Consider the following 20,994-nt stretch of genomic DNA (forward strand, 5'->3'; position numbering starts at 1 on the left):
GCAAGGTTGGAAGCTTTTTATTTTTGATGGAGGTGAGCCCATGGACAGTGGCTGTGAGCTTACTCCTGCCATCCTTGCATTGGCTCCTGTTTCTGAGCCATTTCAGAAGGGAATGTGGCATTAGGACCTTTTATAATCAACATTCTTTCGCCAGCATCCATTCTCAGCCTGTTAAAAGAAAAAAGATAGTTGTGAGAACTCTGTCAATAGTGAAAGATCTGTTATGTTGTCCACTAAAAACTTAGTAGATGCTATAGGAGTGATTTTAATTGAGATTTTTACAACCGTTTGATAACACTGTTTTGATCACCGTATTTAGGGCTGGATTCCAACAGTGGACATAAAACCTCTGACTAATCCACTGAGTCACCCAGTCCCTGTCATATATTGCTTAATGGTCCATGCTGCCAGGAATTATAATAGCTTTCTAGTAATAATTTTTTTTTTTGAAAGAAACTTTATGGGCACAAAGTCTTATAAAAGTTTAAACTTAGATTTTTAAAAAGGCAATCAAAGAAAACTTCCTAGAGCTATGCTAAACTGCAGACTTTTTTTTGTTTACAATAAATGTATAGAGTCTTACATATACTATAAGTTAATGACTAATATTTTAACTTTGGTTGGTTAATGTTTGCAGGGCACTTACAGATGCTAGAATAATCTCTAATGTTTTTGCTCAATCTGCTCTGGAGATGGATGAAATAAATAGTTTAAACTAATTAATGTAACACCAGCTGTTACAAGTGCTTGGCAGACGTCTGTGAGTTTTGATGGGCAGAGAGCGGCTGTTGTACTTGACTTTATTTTAGTACAATGTTGATCACAGTGTAAGCTGGAATAAATGACGAGCCAAAGGAAGGAACAGAGGATGAATTCTGTGTAATGCAAAATAAATATTGCCCTTTTTCTGAAAATATTTTTTGAGGTCAAGGGAGATTTATAGTGGACTTCTATTAAGTCAGAAGTGCTGTGACAACAGCTGTGCTAAGCATGCTTGGTATTAACATGCTTTACAAAAGCTGCAGAAATATATATAGACATCTATGAAATTTCACATTGCTTTTAGATTTCAAAAAGTGTTAAGGCTTAATATTAGCACTTTGGCTGCATATTTTATTTCCACCTAGCAATTGCTGTTAGAAAGAACAGATGTTTAAGACAGATAGATAAAAAATAATACTAGATCTAGAAATTCAATACGTTTGCAAAGAAAAAGTTGGATTTCAGTGCTGCTTGTATGCACATGTTTGTATTGTATGGTTTTTTATTTATTTTGCCCTCTAAAGAATGAGCATGACTGCAGAAACTTTCAAGGTACAAAGTAGTTACTTGGTACTTTGTCCTGTACCCCTAATTTGTCAGTGCCTGGTCAAAAAACCTCCACAAAGCCTTAAATATATATCTGATGAGAATTCATTGTTTCTATGTGATTTAGTAATAAGTTAAAATATCAAAGTAACTTCTCTTTTAAAGTTGGAAGGTAGAATAATTGTGCTGTGACAGGGGAATGATGGCTGCTATCTCTCTATGTGCCAGCATTAAGATAACAGTGTCATTGTACAGATTGTTACCCTGTGAATATGTCTAATAAGTTATTATAGCGTGCTGAGCAGATGGCAAGTGTGCTCCTGAAAGAATTGATGGATGGGATATGATGTCATCAGTGAGATGACAAGGTTCACAAGGTACTTGACCTCCAAGAATAAGTCCTAACTGGTTAGAATTCTAAATGGTGAACTTTTGTGACACTGGCTAAATGGGAAATATGTGCAATTTGTATTTCTTTATGGTAGTGTTTACCCTCTTCACTGAACTCCACATAATGGGATTTGGTCCCTGAAGACTTGGAGATATTGTTGGAAGGTTTCACCCTGTAACCTTCAGAGGATTTAAAATACAAATCTATAAGTCTAAACTTTAACAAAATCCCACCAAATTATATTTATGAAGTCAGGTTCACAGCTATTCTTGCTTTATATATATATGTATAAAGAATTTAATTGAGATGATCAATTAATCTAACATGTTCTCCCAAAAGAGAAAGCTGCTGATTTAGTAAGAAAGTACAAAGTATAACATTACAATTTACACTTTTACAAGAATGTGTTTGGAATTGTGAGCTATGCTAACATGACGAGGATCTTAAGAGTACAGGGATTTTAATTATGACTGGGTTCTCCATCCCTAAATTCTATTAAATGAATAAATGTTTGATTGTTCTATCTATCTAAAAAGGTGTCTTCCCATGTTCCAAATTACATAGTGGGATCTATACTGTTGAAATACAGGCCTCTAAAATAGTCCTCTTAGTTCTTTGCATGATTCATGGAGTGAAGATGGTGCATGTGGAAGCCTCAAGATGGGGAATCTTGCTGCTAAAAGTTTAGGTACTGTCTAACAGCTGCATCTGATAGATACCTACGTTCCCTTCTTTGTTGTATGAAGAATTTAGGTCCTTGTTTTATAGAGTACTGCTTCCATGGCAGACTGGGTAATCTAGACAGTGGAATTCTACCCTTCATCTCTTTCAGGCACTCCTTAAACCCTACTGACCGCAAAGGGAGCTCTGCATGTCTATTTTCAGGAGCAATTATGCAGATAGACAGATCCTTCAGGATTAGAAGTTTGTACCTATACATTGTAAATTGGAAACAGAAATGGAACATGCAAAAGACACAATATATATAGAATATATCAAAAAAGAGCTTCTCAAACACAAGGGATAAGTGAATACTAAAGCTATACACTATGCCTTTCCTACAGTGAAAGTTATGGTCAAAGAGTTTGGGGTCATGTTTCTTAACCCCTGAAATTAATTAATCTTCCCCCCCCCCCCCAATTGATTTAGCAGTATTTGGCAGTGATTAAAAACAGGAAGATAGGAGGAAGAGGCATGAACTTAGAGTTAGCCTTTTTAAATCTTTAATAAAACACTGATAGTTTCTTAAAGTGCTTCTTGTTATTTGGCTCCTTTGAAATGAGTAGATAAATTCCTTGAGGAAAATTCTTCCATGTTTTATTGATTGTTTGCAGAGCAAAACATAAATTCTATATACAAAAATAAACCATGAGAGCATATACATGCATACTTGTTCTGAATTCTTTATGATATTTATTTTCAACACTGATAGTTCTTTGCGATATTTGAATATTCATGTGACAACCTAGGGGTTATTTACATGAACTGAAACAAGAGGAAACTGGATGAAAGCACTATAAATCCTGTGAATAAAAACAATATATTATCATTTTTATATTTCCTAATGTTCTGAGTTTCTTGTAAGTAAAAGTTGTTTGTAAAATTTCTACTGCCTGGGAATATTGTTCCATTTCTTAAATCAGATTGTAGGTACAATAAAACTTTCATAAACATGTTACAAATTGCTTTCATCTTTCCTGTATAAGTAAGATGCTGAGGGTTCCTAAATTACTTCACAATTACAGCAAAGCTTTGGATTGAGTTGTAAATGTTGTAACAATGTATCAATTTTAGAGTAATTGCTTTGAAAATACAGATTACAATTTAAAGTTGCCATCTTTTTTTTTTTTTATTTGATTTTAAGTCCATGTTGGTTGTCATCCAACCCAATGCAACTGTTTTACTCATGTTCTGCAATTTGATTTTACTGTTTCACAAAATGTGCAGGCAGTAGAAGGAAGATACTATGGCTCACAGACTATACTCTCTTCCTTTTACTCCAGTACTGAGGGTGGAGGTACTGTGCCTGCAAGAAGTAGTAACTTATTTACCTGTGACTTGTAGATTGTTATCTCTCTACATGTGGTTTACTGTCGATATTGAGTTATTCTTTCTCTGGTTTATTGCCAGTTGGTTTATATGCAGTAAGTGAGCAGCAACCTGTTCAAAACATGCTATTAGTAGGGCAGCACAGAGCTGAATCTTCAAACAAATACTTTCATTGTCTGTAGCATGCATTCTTTGTTTGTGGGTGGATTCAAGAGATTTGGTTCCATTCTGGCAAGATAATATTAAAAACTGATAGTAAAATGTCAGTATTAATGTACTAGTTTGTTAATTAATAATAATCTGTTAAAATATTTGAAAATATTAGATGAGTTTATCAAATAATTCAATAAATTTTAGATTCGGCTTCTCAGGTTTTCAATGAAACTGAAAAAAACCAGATTCCTCGTCTATTATCATATTGTCATGGGTGTATTGGTTATGTGGCTAAAGAAGTTTCAGGATCCAACTCTCTTCTGCTCAATCTGATCAGTTCATATATGTCTGCATGTGCTAGAGAAATGTAAAATATTAATAGAAGGTCAACGAGTGTTCACTGAGCTCTTTGCCATATGGCCCCTGTGGAGGATAGAAGGCCCTGGCTAGCTTAAGCCTGCCATATGGACCTGGTGGAAAAAGGTAGGTTTCACACACAGAGCAAACCTACCATATGGACTGGGTGGAGCACTCAAAACTCTAAACATTTCTTGTACACCAGGGCCTTTTACACAGAAGAATGTAAAAACATACATAATACATTACACACAAAAGCCATTGAAAAATGGATCAATTGTTTAGGTTTATATAATGCTTTCAAGCAGAGACCAAAACTATATAAATAATCAGGGCTTATTTTGAAATAGTAAAGAGGACCATCAATCATTTACAACTGACTTTTTTACTTTGCATTTAACATCTGTTGTATAATGGGACTGTACAATGCCACCCCTAATGCTGTACAAAGACAGAGTATCCAAAAATAGTGATAGGGTTAAAGCAAAGTTTTTCTGAATGTGTTCCCTTGGGTTTCTTTTCTTTCCCGTTCTTAACCTGGAAAACAAATTTAGCACACTGTGTAAAAGCAACACACAATTTAGCACACTTGTGCGGCAAGTCCTGGACTTAGAAATGTCTTCTGTTCTCTTAATCTTTTGAGGAATTGAGATTAAGCATAGGATAAGACCACTGATTCGACTTTAGTCCCTCTATGAAGAGTGTGATGTTAAATAGAGTTGCCTTATTTCATAGACTAAAGACAAAGTAAAGTGGGATAGTAAAATGATCATCTTTCAAACTACTGGATCAGACCTAATGTTGAACCTTCCTACATATTCCCATGCAAGCATATCTATATTTTCTTTAATTTTGGTTGGTTGGTTGTTTGGGTTGTCTTGGCTTTTTTTTTTTTTTAAAAAAAAAAAAAAAAAAGCAAAAGTCAGGTCAGGACTACTCCAGCTAAGATTATACCAAAGTACAGGAAAATGGAGCATAAATTAAAGATGTATTTTTAAGACTTTATTTTCTGCTTTCTTACCTATTTTCATAATGATTCATGTCTTGTTTTCACAGCTTTATATGTGACAATGAATAAGGAGAAAAGAAGTCAAGATATTTTTTGTTTTGTAAACAAAGAGATTATTTCTGTCACAATCTTTTCCTTTTCTCTAACTGTATTTTTTTCTTCTCTGGTCTTGCAATTTCAACAAGCAAACTAATTTCTTCATATCTTGGAAGGGGAGAAAACTACTGAAACAAAAATACTTTAGAAACAATCAGTCCTACTGAGAAGTGTTTGCGATGTAAGGAAAAAGAGCAGGAAGCAGTAGAATAAGCTGAGTTGTGGAACAGCTGGGACAAAGAGAAGACAAAGACAGTGATACTGATGATAAGGGATTTAGATTTTACCTTTTAAACTCATTGTACTAAAACTTTTGTAGTTGTGCTAAAATTCCAACCAGCTTTCATCAGTAGCACTGACTTCCTTTTCAAAAACTGAACAAAAAATCACTGAAGTTGGTGCAACTTGCTCATCTCAATCTTCTGCATGCAGGAGTTCAGAAAACCATGCAGGATGGTCATTACCTCATGTGGCTCTTGGTTTTTTTACTATCTGGACTAAAAGCCAACCTACTATTGGAATACAGAATAAAAGCATTATCCCTAAATATATAATCATATAATCAGGTTGAGATCATAAAGCTTGTGCAGTCTGTTTTAGTTTGTTTAGGCAGTAACTGTTTTCACAGTACAATAATGCTGAAGATCTTTTGATTTCTGTTTTGTTTATTTACAGTTATCACATACATAAATTATCATAACATCTTAGACAACCTTTGAACTACCTTGGGATTTGTATTTTGTTTCTGTTACATATCTTTTATAATTGCTTAAGGATTGAAATAAAGAATTTTTCAATTACATTATTGGCATAAACATTGAGATATTTACAAAGGTTTTGATATGAAACAAAATTAATAAGATTTGTCCCTATGGTGGAGATGCAATGCATATTTCCTTGATGTTATGATGTAGATAAAAGACTGAACAAAATATTTAATTTGTCCGAGGGTTTTAAACTGGATCCCAAAAAAGATTTTAATTTAACAGCAAGTGTATGGCATGTTTGCTGTGTAGGGTACTTTAATTTTCTATATTTAATATAAACCAAAATGTTACATGGTGACTCCTGACTATTTTTTATCTTCTTAAATCAGTGCTGAATGTGACTCATAATGCATAAATACATAAAGGATATTTTTTTGGTCTTCTCTAATATGTATTCTGATATATTAGCATAAATTACATATTCCAAGACATGAAAACACATGCAGGCCAAATCTCACTTTAAAGTGGATGCCTCAAATGGAGCAGAAAACATTAGAGGCAAAACTTCTACATTATTCTATCAGTGAGCATCAAGCTAGTGAATGCCATAGAAATCTCACTAATGGACATGTTCTGGCAGCTTGTTGCAGATATTTGATGAATGAATTGCAAGAGAAATCATATCAGATGTAAAAATGCTTGCCTTTTCATTCTGAATTTTGTTTCTGAGCACTCTGGGGCTTAGGGATTTTGTTTGTTCATTATTATGGATTTCTGTGAAAATCAGATACTAGGATATAATGTATAGGCAACGGTTTGAGAAATGTGGCTATAATATTGTAAAGGACTGTTTCTGATGCTATAAACTATGAAGCTCATATTGAACTCCCATAGGCAGACAGCCAAATTTCTATTAGGATATCATAACCATATAATCCAAACTGTGTACATCGATTATTGTCTACAACATTTGCATCTGAGTACTGGAACCATTCCATAGATAGACACATTAAGGATGTTTATTGTATCTGCTAAAAAAAATACTGTGGAATAATTTGAAAAAGTGAGTTAAATATACTCTCTTATGCAAATGTGGGTGTTCCAGCCACAAAAATAAGAAAACTTCTGTGGAATACTGCTTCATGATACTAAGACAGCTCACTCCTTTTGTACCTTTCTGGTGGGAGTTTGTCAAAACAGAATGCTTCACATCCTTTTGTTTTCTGTAACACTTGGTGCATTAGGTGTGAAGAGAGTTAAGACCTGGAGTTACCAGATCATATATTTCTGTAAAAAGTGTGTATTGCCATTTGGGTACTCAAGCAAAGCCTGGGCACACTATTGAACTATTGATGATAAAACACCTGTTCCCTTAACCTCTCAGAAGCCTGACTGCGGGGCTGCACCAGCACAGTCCCCTCGGTACTTTGTTTTCAAAGAGTGATTTCTTACCCTGCATTTCCAAAGCATTTGAAGCTTTTCATTGCATGTTCATGAATTCCTGAACCTGTTGCCCAGTAGCACCATACAAATGTGTCAGTTGAGTCCATCTGATTTGGCTCCTGATTATTTTATTTGATTGGCATCTCTGGCACTAATACATCCAGGGAAGGAATTTTGTCAAGACAAAAGCTCAGGAACAGCTTTTCTTAATATGTTTCTGTCTTGCTGTGCATTTTAGGCTGGTCATCTTATTCACTGGTCTAATCCATGTATTATAAGTCCAAATATTAGAGGTAATTTCTAGTATCCCTTTTGTTAAAGAAGCTATTAAAATCATGAGCAATTAACAGGATCTTGCAGGAAGTGAAGAGAATATGAGTATACATGTTTTTAAATACTGGGTTTCTGCAAAAAGTACTGTCACTGGACATTTTATATATTTATCTAAATATGAGATTTTCTCATTTTCCTAAGAAGAAACATGACAGTATTCTGTATGAATATTCAGTTAAACAAAGCATTTACATTAATCAGGAGATCCAGTTTTACATATTCTGACCAAATAAATATTTTTCTGCTGGGACAGATGACCAGCATAAGTTGACGTAAATGAGAAGTGTTTAAACCTCTTTTGCATTCTCTGTTGAACTTGTCTGACATATCTATTTGTGAGACGCAGTACTGTTGACTTCTGTGCTGCCACTTTACACCAGATGCCAAGCATGCCTGGTCAACCTCATCTTCTTGCCAGCACTCTGGGGATGCGGGTATGGGACAGGTTATGAGTTGCTGAATGAGTGACAGCTGACGAGTGTTGCTCAGACACATTACCATATATTCATTTTCTGTTTGGGCATCTGATTCATGCTGTCAGCAGCTTCCCAAGAACATGGGCCATGTGACAAGGTAGCAAGAGCATTAATACTCAGGCCCCATAATTGCAGCATTGGATATAGACTTCTTGAAAACACTGACTTTTTTAGTTTTTCCTGAAGAGAATGAACATAAGAATTATTAACTGAACACAGACCAAGGAAAATAGTGTGAATACAACGCAGTTCCAGGTATTAACATAAACCCTTCATCTTCAGAGAATTACAAGTTACCAGCTGTGCTCTTATCAAAAACTGCCTTCTTACTACTGTTATGCTTACAAAAGAGGAGTGCTGTTATTTTAGATGGCAATGACAGAAGTGCTAATATTGTTGATATTCCTTATTTTAAAATCACCTTAAATCCCCAAATAATAGATGTTTTTCAACTTCTGTGAGACATGTCCAGAGGATTATTAATCCAAATCATGTGGCCCTTGAAATGATCCAATAAAATCTAGGAAAAAGCAATTGTTACATTGTCTAATGTTTTTTCTCTGCATTTTGCAGTAGCCATATGGAGGCAGTTATAGGGAGGAATGGGCAGCACAAACATAAGTATGCATACTGTGGAAGCATTGCCTTGTGTATTGCTTTTATCAGTTGAGATGTGCATATTTATGTCCATAATTTTGAAAATGTGAGGTTTAGTCTACATTATGACAATATTAGTCTACATTCATTATGCAGCCTTAAAGTCCAGTCCCTAATTTGAAGTTTGACGTTAATCAGGAATTTAGCTTAGACTGAAAATACTTGGCTTGATCATTTGATTCTGCATACATTTAGGAAAGCTGGATGTATGACCAGGGAGCCAGCTTGTGAGCCAACATAATAAAGGAAATTAAATAGCTAATACTGTTGAGGGTGGGGTTTGATTCCCTAAATATCCTTTCACTACACAGATGATCATGGACACTCCTCAACACAACTTTGGAAGAAGCTGAGAATGACTCTTCTGAACCTATAGGGATACACATTGGCAGAACCCTCTGCATACATATATGCACATAAGCAGTTCTACAAAGCCAAGAAACATTCTTTTTAGCACTCAGTATTGCCTGGCTGATGGAGTGGAGTTAGTCGGGTACTAATTGGGATGTTTGACATGAACCGGTAAAATACGTTTATATTTTTTTACAGAATCCAAAGCACAGATGGCCTTACTCTGCATCTGATTCCTGCCAGTAGCATATAAGGATCTTTTAAAAAAATAATGGGCATAGTTCTTACAATTAAGAACTTCAGGTTATAATATTATAAAATGCCTTCTTTTTATGCTAATATATGTTTTTAAAAATGCAATAAAATATTTGGAATATCTTTTTAACAATCATTTAATCTTTAGAAATTTAGAGTTAATTTCATAAATTCATCAGAGTTAAGGAATGTAAGTTACTGTCAGGTGTTCAAGATGTATGTGTTTTATGATTATCAGATATATACAGAATCATCTCTGAGTATCCCATTTCTTTTATCCTGATCATTCAATGCACTTAAAAAAATGATGTGAGTAAACAGGATATTTTTTATTATGGGGACAGAGAAACCATATAATTTTGGTTTGCACATTATGTGTTATGATGCCAAAGTACACAGAATAGAAATGCCACCGGCATTTTAACATTCCATTGTATGGTAAAATATGTTTGTTGAAAAATAGGAATGATAATTTATTCTAAAATATTGTGAAATCCTTAGAATAAATAAATCAGCCAATACTGCTTGACCCAGCCCTAATCAGTAATAGGCTGCAAAATAAGATAAAGGTTATTAAAATAATCCTTTTATTGAAAGAGAAAATTAGATAAGTTGTGCTGATTGACTCTGAGGCCCTCCTAGGGACATGTAAAATGAAGAATAAACTCAACTTGATCTAGTCCAAAAAGCCTGAAGAAATCCTCACAGCTGGAACATCACCACTAATTACATTTTTGCTTTTTGAATAGATATTGCCAACTTTTTCTGTTCATTTTTAATGGTGTTATACCCGTAATTCCTTAACAAACTAAAATACGTGATCTTTAAAGAATGTACTTTATATATGTACTTTGACAGCTGTAAATTTCACTTATATTCAACTACAATTCTTGAAATACCACAAGAATTACTTGTGCAAAATAGGTTGTATGTAAAAAACAACAGTTTGGCTGTTTTGCTTATTTTTTGCTGAGTCAGTATAAATTTCTTGCTCCTGGACACTCTTTCTCCTTCCCTCCTTCACCTCAAAATCCCAATCCTATTATTCCTTTCCAAAGTGTTTGGCGACCTTGAGTGTCCTTCTTCCCTATTTTCTCAACTTTCTCTTTCCTCGCTTGTTGATAACTCCCTGTCTCTTGTCAAGTCCTCTCTGTTTCCAACCCTTCGTGTCCTTATTCCAGCCATCAGTACATTCCTTTTCTTCCCTCTCTGTGCTTATAGATAAATTGGCTTATAAGGTATCAGCATAGGAGGGGTGTCACTGAACCTTGGAGAAAGAGTGATCCCAAATGTTTTGTTCGAGAAGTGATTCTCCATCTGGCTCTAATTTGCCATTATGGAGACAACTCCAACTGCAGTGTGATCAATGATCCTGTGCAGTAGTGAAGAATGATCTGTAGAGACTGTATGTTCTTTAAAATTATTTTAAAAATACCAGAAATATATTAATTGATTTTTTTTTTAAGGGAAAACCATCAAGTTAGTACATTATGTTTTCAGTGTTTAAAGTCTCATAGAATTGTCAGTAAATATGAATTTTACTGTTGGTGGGAAAGTCCTGCATCTAAACCTACCTCGAAAGTGGACACATAAAACCAAATTTTTATGTCTTTTTATTCCTGTGTAGTCTTAACATCGAGTGAGGGTGTGCATATTTGGAAGCACTTAGGAAAATGGTCCCTAATGGTATCCTTGATACATAGCTGCATGAGTTCTGTAAGACCTACTTCAATGTGACTACATTGAATACAGAGCCATTGTGCACAAAGTACATATCCAAGAAACTTATTCTCAGTAGCTGTGATCCTTTCCATGTTGTTTTAATATTTTAGTCATATTTCATTATTAGAGAGTTGCAATTTCTAAAGTCCTCAGGCAAACATAGCAATCCAGAAGCAGAACTCAGTGGACAGCATTTGCAATGATGCTATTGACTGTGAGAGCACCAGCCTCTTCAAAGTGTTACAGAAACATTAACCAGTCAGTCGGTCTATTTGAATATTTGATATTCCCCCTGATTTTGAGCTGCCATAGTTGCAAATATTTTAATTTCAGAATATTTGGGTGTGCTGGAGAACTGTTGTTTGTATAAAAAGAAGGAAGCAAATTGTAGATTGAAAAAAAGATTTAATGAGAGTTACTTTCAGTACATTCCCTTTATAGGTAACATCCTTCACAGTCATCTTGCATTGCCGCCAGTTACATGCAGGGTGAATCCTGAATGACTAAATCTATAAAGCAGCAAAATGTTATGGGAATTGGGCAAGAGGATTTTATTTATTTATTTATTTATTATCTGCCTGAAATTATTAAACATTTTGATTCAGGACATGAGACCCTTTGTTCTTTTGTGTTAATATAAATCAAGAATTACTGTTCAATTAAAATAGAGGAGCTTCTCACACTTGAAATCTCTAACTCTGAGGAAGGTGAAATATGAGGCTTTGTACTGAAGAGTGTTTGGAAACATAAACAAAAATAATATTAAGACAAGTGGAATAGATTTTTTCAACAATGTAAAAAAGTGTGTGCACCAGGTTTATGGTAATAAAACGTAGAAGCAGAATTCTCTTTCATCATTCAAATGGCAAGAGTGAACCTGTGTTAGAGAGAAATACATGTGGAATATTTTGCAGAGAACAGAAAAGCCTCAAGATGCATTGCAAAAAAAGCATGACAGAAGTACAGAATGGCAGTAATCTGTATAGAATTTTTTTTTTCCAGCCAGCTATTATCACTTGCTTTCAAATCCTGGCAATATCAATATTCTCCAGTTTGATTGGTGACTGCTCTGAACTTATCCTTCTTGCTTTTAGGAACAAAGACAAGAGAATGGCTACCTCTATTCATCTATTATTGTTTAAATAGCTGTCACAGCTCTCAGGATGTCTGTTTCCATGTTATCTGGTGAAAGAATAAAATAGAATGGCAACAAACCAAATACAATGAAATATGTTTGTTGCATTTGGCCCAAACCAGCTGCTGTTTACAGATAAGATCTGGTTTGAACAAAACCAGGTGAATTTTGGAAATTGAGGAACAATGGATGAAATGGTTGTAGCATTTACAAATATTTTAAAGATACATGTCACATTCAAGCTTGCCTGTTATGGTGATTTAGTTCATATGTCAAGACACATATACATCTCTGCCCAGATACTGTAGAGGCTTGGGTAACAGCTTGTCCTATCCTTGTTTATTTGTTAATTTATAACATCTCAGTTCCCAGCACAGGCCAAGACAGGCCTGGACACTTCTTTGTTCTGCCTTGTTCTTTCTTTTTTCTCCCCTCTTTCTTTTCATTGTTCTGCTCCCCATTCTGACAATGGAGTTGTAGATTGACCCTTTTTCCCCTTTTGCCCTGACTTGTCTTCCAACACTTCCTTTGATGTGTTTAGACTGAAAATACCAAATCTGTGTTTCCCAGCAAGTGCTCATTTTGCAGCACTGCTCTGCTAGTAGGTTAAGAGGAATTTTAGTAGTTCCTTTGCAGCAGTTTAAAAGATGTTAGTCTAATGATTATTTGGAAACAAAAGATATCTCATCCTATCAAGAAAAGAGGACTTGTGCAGAAATGAAGTATTTTTAAATGTTTTAAAGGCAAGAGGTCATTTTATTTTGCTACTAAGATATGTAGTTATGTTTTAATTGGCTGTGTTTACAATGTGGTTTTTCTTAAAAATGTATTTTTTTAAGATTCCCTCAATCATCGCTTATCTCACATCCACAAATATCCATGTTTCCTGTGTATAATATGTACATTTGCTCAGTTTCAAACATACTCTCACTCAAAGTTTATTTCACATGGGACATCAAGAAAACAAAGTCACATTAGTCTGACTTTTTTTTCTGAGTTGACATTTCATTAAAATAAGTTCAGAGTAAGTTCATCTCTAGTTCTACCCTTCAGTGTAAACTTGTTTCTGTTATTTATTATAACATAACAGTTTGGATGTTACTTTGAATTCATATCATGCTAACCTTTTTTGAGTTACTTTGCCTATTGCAAAACCATGCCACACATTGTTAAAAAATCTTTGCAGACTTCACATGTTGAGCATGTAAAATGTACAGCAAGCTTAACATTAAATAAATTATAAAGTAGTAATACAGTAAAAAAATTGATCCCTTGCTTAAATTCTATTACAAGACCTGTGTTAGGAACTTTCTGTATCTCAGCAATTGCATGGAAGAGCAGTTTTTGAGTTAATTAAGGCTTATGGAATTTTTAAGTGGGTCAGTTTTATCTAGTATATCTTAAAATATTTTGACAATTTGAGACCTAAAATATCAGTAAGATTCTGAGTAGTCTTAGAAAATAGGAGGTCATTGATCCATTTTCTTGGCAAACCTAGAGGAAAATTATGCCTTTTCGGTTTCCTTTCTCATTTATATGAATCAACTTCACTATGCATGTTAGTGATTCAGCTCTTTCTTGCTGTATCACACAAAAGCAATACCTTCACTGAAACCACTGATATAAAGAAGTCTCTACCCAAAAAAATTAAGAACGTAACATAGAAGAGCCTTTATGATTTTTTTCTTCTTTTTTTTTTTTTTAATTTTGGGTAGAAATCATTTGGGGAAACTGTATTTTCAGTAGAGGAAAAAAGAGTTTTCAGCTATGCAATAATATTATGTATTGTTTATCAGTCTATTGTCTAACTAGTTTTGTTTAAGTTTTTTCTTGTTTCTTTTGATGAATGAAAGCATAACAATTCTGACAGCAGTTTGGAAAAAAACATTTGGTAATGATTTTTCACCCTAGGAGTTGAGAAGTTGAACTGAGCTAGTTTTCAATACCCAGGAATACATTTTTTTTTTTTTTCTAATGAAGTGGTGGATACTTTTATAACATTGTAAAAGTTGGAAAGAAAAAGCTCATACTTATGGCCAAATTTTAGTATGTTACTACAAAATGACTACAGAGCTATCCATGCTGCTGTGGGGTAGCATGAGGATAGAGGATACATACACAACACATTTTCAGAGCCTGCTTTGAATCTCAGTAAGGTAGATAGGAAGTGGTTCAGTAATCTAGAGCCAGTTCTTTCTTAGCACTTCGTAACCTGACTGGAAAACTTAAATATAGCTGAAAAAATCCTTTATGACTGGATGGTGTGAAGCTTTCCTTGGTCAACATCAATTCCTTTCGGTAACCTTAACTTGCAAAGCTTTTGAATGATTGCTTCATGAGAAAGCAGTAATTGTGACATGAATTGTGACAAATAGGAGATAATGAACAGAGTCTTACTCCTTGTGTAGACCATTCTCAACCTGAACCACAGTGAAGTACAAAGAAGAGAATCCAGGTTTGTGGCTAGCACAGGCTTTTCCCATGAGAATTCTTCTTGTGTTTTATAAATAAAGATAAAGTTTGGATGTTATTGGAACAGCGTCCCAGAACTTGGACAGTGCAGGCCTGGCCAATCAGGCCTAGGGGAAGGCTTCTGACTGACCAATCTGGGTGACTTTTGAAAACTCTATATATATGATGAAATCAAAACAATAAAAGTCATTCCTTCTTGCCACTGAGAACTGGTGCTTTCATTACTCTGCTAGCTGCTCAACAGTGACACAGGTTAGGAGGGATCTTGCCAAAAGCAGATCTTTCCATCTGAGCTGGTCATCTTAGGCTTCTCTTACAGTCAATAGACACCTCCAGAGGAAAGTTTGCCTCTTCCTGCAGTAGATGCTTGTGAGAGTTCAGATAGATGAATACCCTAAAGTGGCATCTGCTGCTTTCCACTGTCTATAAAAGAGATAAGTGGTACCAGCCCAGAAGAAGATGTCTAAATGCCTCTCTGGGTAGTTCTGTGGACGGTCACAGTAGGAGAACCTTTAACTTTAGCCCTGTAAATACTGGGCAGCACGACAGAGCTGGTGAGGAGATGAGATGAGAAATCTGCACCTGGGCGTGGTTGATAGAGATTGGTTCCTTCTGGCGGAATGGTAATGAGGACTGCTGGAATTAATTGGGACTTTGAGTTATGGATTTCCCATCCTGAGGTCATCAAAGACTATATTGTAACCTTTTGTTACTACAGAGTTCAATTTTCATGGTTCTAGATGATGTCAACTTAGGAAAATACTGTGCTCAGTCCAAGAGAGAGCTATTTTTAGGCAACCAGGATCAACTTTCATATACAATTCTAATGTACATGATAAAATAAATAAAGATGTATGACTATTATTGAAACAGTAATTAAATAAATAGATAAAAAGAAGTTTAACTACCCCAAAACATATATAACTTACAATGGTCAAAACCAAAATGTCAAAAAGCAAGTCTGACATGCTCCTTTGTAGGCAAATAGCTGTGTAGAAATCTGCATAATACCTAGAGTACATTCTGATGTCCTTGCATTGTACTGAGATACATTAATATGTGTCAGTTAATGGCTGAGCCCTTGGTAAGAAAAGTATGTATAGATATATGTTTCTATATATATATGTGTGTGTGTGTTTGTAGAGATAGTTTTCCTTTTGAAGAATTCAGATTAACATCTAGTGCAAAGAAATTGACCTAAATTTCTGTATCATATCAACAGTAGCCTAAAAATATTTCAGAAAGTAAAAAAAAAAAAGAAGAAAAAGCTCACAAAACAAAACAAAATCAAAACCAAAAACAAAACAAAAAAAACCACAACCACAAGCAAGAGTATTGAAGTTTCTATTAATTGTGGGGAGTTTATTCTTTTTTTCCACTTCTTAATCTATTCACATATTATCTGTGAAACTTAAATCTTAGAATTCTTAAAGCTGTGCGAGTTTTTTCCCGTTGTGATGTCAGAACTGATCAGATCTGATTGTTACAAAGATCCCACTGAGGAGTTCAGCACTAATTGTTAGAACCTGTCCATGCTTTAAAAAATTAGGCCAGTGATTGTTACCATGCTGTTAATTTCATGTACTGTTCAGGGCATGTTTTAATTGTGGGAATCAGGTGTATTTTCTTGATGAAAAATATATTGAGGAGGTGTAGTTTTTCTTGGTGTTACAAAATCTTCTGAGCTGTAAGTGAAACCATTAAGAGTGGGAAGGGTTAATTGTATGGGAAGCCTCGTATTCAAATACTTCTCATATACAAAATATATGTCATGCTAGAAAATATTCTATTGTCAATCCAAATAAAACACAAACTAAAATGAGATAATTGGGAAGGTGCCCATAAAGTCAGCCTGAATATATTATCACAAGTATATGTGAGATAATATTTGTTTTAAAAAGATTCTATGGCACTGTAAACTCAGTCTCATTAGAGACTGCATTTAAAAGGCTTATAAAGTTACTCATTAATGTTATCTTGTTGTATCTCCACAGCTTTTTCATTAAAGAAAATTCAGCAGAAAGCATTTTCTCCTGATAGCAGGAACCAATTTGCAATAAATGTTCTGGAAACCACTAGGGAAGCCATTACTGAGGTCTAATAAAAACAGACAAGCGTAACTTGTTCTATATTTTTGTTTCAATCACATACAGATGAGACCCCGCTCTCCACACCAACCGCAAGAGACAGCCTTGACAAACTTTCTCTAACTGGGCATGGGCAACCACTACCTCCGGGTTTTCCATCTCCTTTTCTATTCCCTGATGGATTGTCCTCCATAGAGACCCTTCTGACTAACATCCAGGTAGGCCTTTTTGTAGATCAGCTTAAAGGGATGGAGAGGAGCCAGTTGCAGATTTGTCTAAATTAATAAAACCATTCTAGCTTAATCAGTTCATAAGATTATTTGGATCAACTAATTTACTGAAACTTTCTAGTAATTTAGGTTTTAAAGGAGCCACAGCAAACAAATGAATTTAGAAGCTGTCAGATACAGTACATAAAAATACAGATTGTATATTAAACCACAGCAGAAAATTCAATGTAAATTACATTGGTGTGTTTAACAACATTTGTCTTCAATGCTCTTTTTATTACAGGCTAATGAAATGTATCTTTCTGTATATCTCATTTACTAAACAAAGAAAGAGTTCTTTAATAAATAGTTATTTGAAATTGCTAGACTGTCGTGGTGGAAATTATATTTAAAGCTATTTGAAATGTGTCTCCCATAAAAGCATTTACAAAAAGCACTTATTTTATAAATAAGCTCATTTCCCTTAAAGTACTGTCTTCAAAGAATGGACTTCAAAGTGTATTAACAAATTTTATACAGATTTCCTATTTGGTAGTCATGATGTCTGTTGTGTGTACAGTAAAGCTGTGTTCAAATATTATTTATAGTATATACTGGTATATAGCTTGAAACCAAGTTGTTAGCAATTCATGTTATAATTATGATTTTTTTTTTTGTCCACAATTTCAGTGGTCTCATGTTCCCCATATGCAAATTTTGAAACAATATGGTTATGTATTGCATGGAGAAGCAAAATTATAGTGCTGGAAATAATACAGCCATATTGCATATTCCCGATAAGCCTTGTTTTGGCAGCTACCAACTTCTAATTTGTCAACATATATTTCCTGCTCATTCCTGCAAACACATAAAATCAGTTGTATTCTATCCAGCAAAGGATATGACGGACTAGGGCCAAATCCTGCTCACTTTACTGTCTTAAGTAATCTCATTAAAGTTTATGGCACTTCAAAATTGTTTTATGAAAAGTATATGAGCCGTTCATTAGCTGTGTTTTGAGGTCTAATAATGGAAAAATACTGCTATTTAAGAATTAAATATTACTATCTCTGCCTGGTCTGCAAGAGCATTGTTATTATTCCTTTTTGCAATTTTGAGATTTAGCATCTTAAATATTTAAATCATGAGCCAAGAAAATTTGATAACAACACTCTTCTAACATATCTGCTGTAATCTGTAAAGATTATATTTTTTCTTAAGGTAGAAATACAGTTAGCAATGTTTTAGCTGTGCATACATGTACAGAAAAGTTCTTAGTAATTTTTTTGACAAATGTCTGCACTCAATGTCTCTAGACAGCAACCTAATGAGCAAAGCATTCAGCATCAACAGGTTAGCTAATCTCGTGATTGAATATAAGAGTGCTGCACTACTGGGATAAACGGCCAGGATTAATTTGCCAAGAATGCATTCAGTTTTGTTTTAAAGAAAATGTGAACGTGAAATTCAGTCATTACTTTTTTTTTTAGTGCCCTAATCTTACCTGGAATGAAAAGATAAAATAAAAGGCAACATAAACAAGCCAGAAACTTTTTTATGCCTTCTCTTTTTGTGCTTGCTCCTTCCTTACCTTGATATTCCATATCAAGACAAATCATCTATTAAGGTAAAGTGGTAGGACATAAGTCCTTTGGGATTTTTTCAGTATGTTCCCACATCATAATACGTGATTTTCCAGATTTCTTGGCCTTTTCATGATGGTATATGAATAGCATTTCCCCCCCTCTCCCCTGCTCCAGATTTAATTTTTATCAGGGCAACATTAGCAAATCACTTCATAAAATAAGAAGTAAATAAAATAGGTTTTATTTTCCCATCTGTGTAGGAAAAGTTGACTTTAACAGCACTAGTGTATATTACAATGTCATATGGACAATAGTGGCAATTTCTTTAATCAATGCCGTTTAAAATGGTTTCCATATTTAGCCGCTATTGCAATGAAAGAGGGCTACCTCATGCCCACAAACGAGGTAGATACTGTGATGCTGACACTTTCAGAATTGAGTTTTAGGTGTTTGACTACAAGTTCAAATTCATTGGTGGCATCTGTGGAGAGGCAATTCTGTACCATAGTCACTGCTTGCATTGTAATTTGTGACTTTGTCAGGAAATGCATAAGCAGTACCTTAAACCCCATGGTGCATTTAGTACCTGAGTTAGAAGGACTCTTTTCACTGAAAAAATACCTCCTTGCTATCCTTTGGACCAGAGGAATTTTGCATCCCTTTCAGTAGAAATACGGTTTCCAAGGGGAGCAGAAGCAGTTTGATCCCTCACTGTTCTCCTGTTGCAGCACTGGAGCAGATCATCAAAAAGATCATCTGGCCTACAGTCCATTCCCTACCTTAAGTACTAAGGTGTTTTTGAAACAGAAAATAGCAGGAATCTAGCCAATGGCTTCATGAGTAGATTTTGTGAGCACTGCTCTTTCCCCAGGGTCATCCAGGCTGAAAATATGGTGTCCTTTCACCAAAAGAGCATCTGTCTGCTTGTGAAATGCAATTGTACAGTTTTTGTTAGGTCATGGGTCTGGGGAGCATACATGAAATGCCTCATGATGCTGGAGGTAGTCTACTTTTTAGGGATATTATGATCACAGGAATATATAGGCAATGAGCTTCTGGCTATACCAATGTGCATGGACTTGAAGGTGAATGTCTCTGCCATGATCCCTTTCTGTATATTCAGTTGTGTCAGGTGCAGGATCTGAAGAATCTGAGTAAGATAGACCTTGGGGGCCTCCAGAAAAGGTTGTAGAGGCTGTCCTGGTTTAAAATAGACCAGGATTAGGGTGTTGTATGGGCACTAGGAGCTCTAACTTTGACCTTTGCCAAGGTAAGAAGTGTCCTAAGCTTTGTCATTGGAACAGTGATTTTTGGGTATGTGAGCAAAAATTTCTAAACGCTTTTGTTATTTGAAAACAAATGTGCTGTAAGTCCTGCAGATGCTTATGAGCTCAGGTGAATTTGTTACCTAACTGTACTTCTATTGTAGAAGTCAGAGTCATCCTTTAAAATTGACCTCTGAACACAAGTGAGTCTGTTTCTTCCATCCATACGAAAGTTAAATGCATAGCCCCATATAATGAATTAATAATTTAAGGCAAACATTAGACAAGCGTATTTGCTATTGCTGTCACCAAGCATTGCTAGTTAGGTTTATTTCCTTCTGTATGCCAGATATATATTTTTCTTACTTCTCCAAAAATACTTATTTAAGCAAAATACAATGTTTAATTATTTGTACATTTAAAGAGGAGATAATAGCAGTATACAATACCCAGAAAAAACAATGCTGTTCTTGCCGGGGACTGCTGAAATACAAGTAAACTCTATAAAATATATTTAAGCAAATACACACGTTAAGAAAAAGAATGAGATTGGGAACATATTTTCTTATTTATAGTTATATCTGCACATCTAAAAGGAAGAGAAAATAAATTCTCCAAGAAAACCTAAATCAAGTGATACATCTGTTTTTCCCTAATGTGTATTCCAGATTAAATGCTGGAAGTCTATGTGCATTTGCAGGGAGGATGAAGGGTGAGGGAAAGTGAGTCACAGCAAAATGCTGTGTGTGTGCCAGTGAGAAGGCTAAAGATGTCTCTGTACCCCTTACATAAGTTCACCTTTTTGAGTCATGGCCTGATTATGCCAAAGTATGTTACAGCCATGGCCTTTCATGATACTGCAATATTCTTGATAATAGTAATGTTCTTTCAAGCTTTTCGAGTCTGAATCTTTACTGTCCCCGAGCTGAATTT

General features: G+C 34.9%; 1 protein-coding gene across 7 annotated transcripts in view; it reads left to right on the top strand.

Annotated features, from left to right (window-relative positions):
* DACH1 (dachshund family transcription factor 1) overlaps positions 1–20,994 on the top strand; it is a 348,123-nt gene that overhangs the window by 282,574 nt on the left and 44,555 nt on the right. For all 7 annotated transcript variants that reach the window (XM_085058499.1, XM_085058517.1, XM_085058508.1 and 4 more), the window contains one exon: positions 17,068–17,219. In XM_085058499.1, the coding sequence (XP_084914625.1) occupies positions 17,068–17,219 (152 nt within the window). The remainder of the gene's footprint in view (positions 1–17,067; positions 17,220–20,994) is intronic.

This window comes from Lichenostomus cassidix, chromosome 1 (genome assembly GCF_008360975.1).
Source record: "Lichenostomus cassidix isolate B80296 chromosome 1, HeHo_3.0, whole genome shotgun sequence".
Classification (NCBI taxonomy): Eukaryota; Metazoa; Chordata; class Aves; order Passeriformes; family Meliphagidae; genus Lichenostomus; species Lichenostomus cassidix.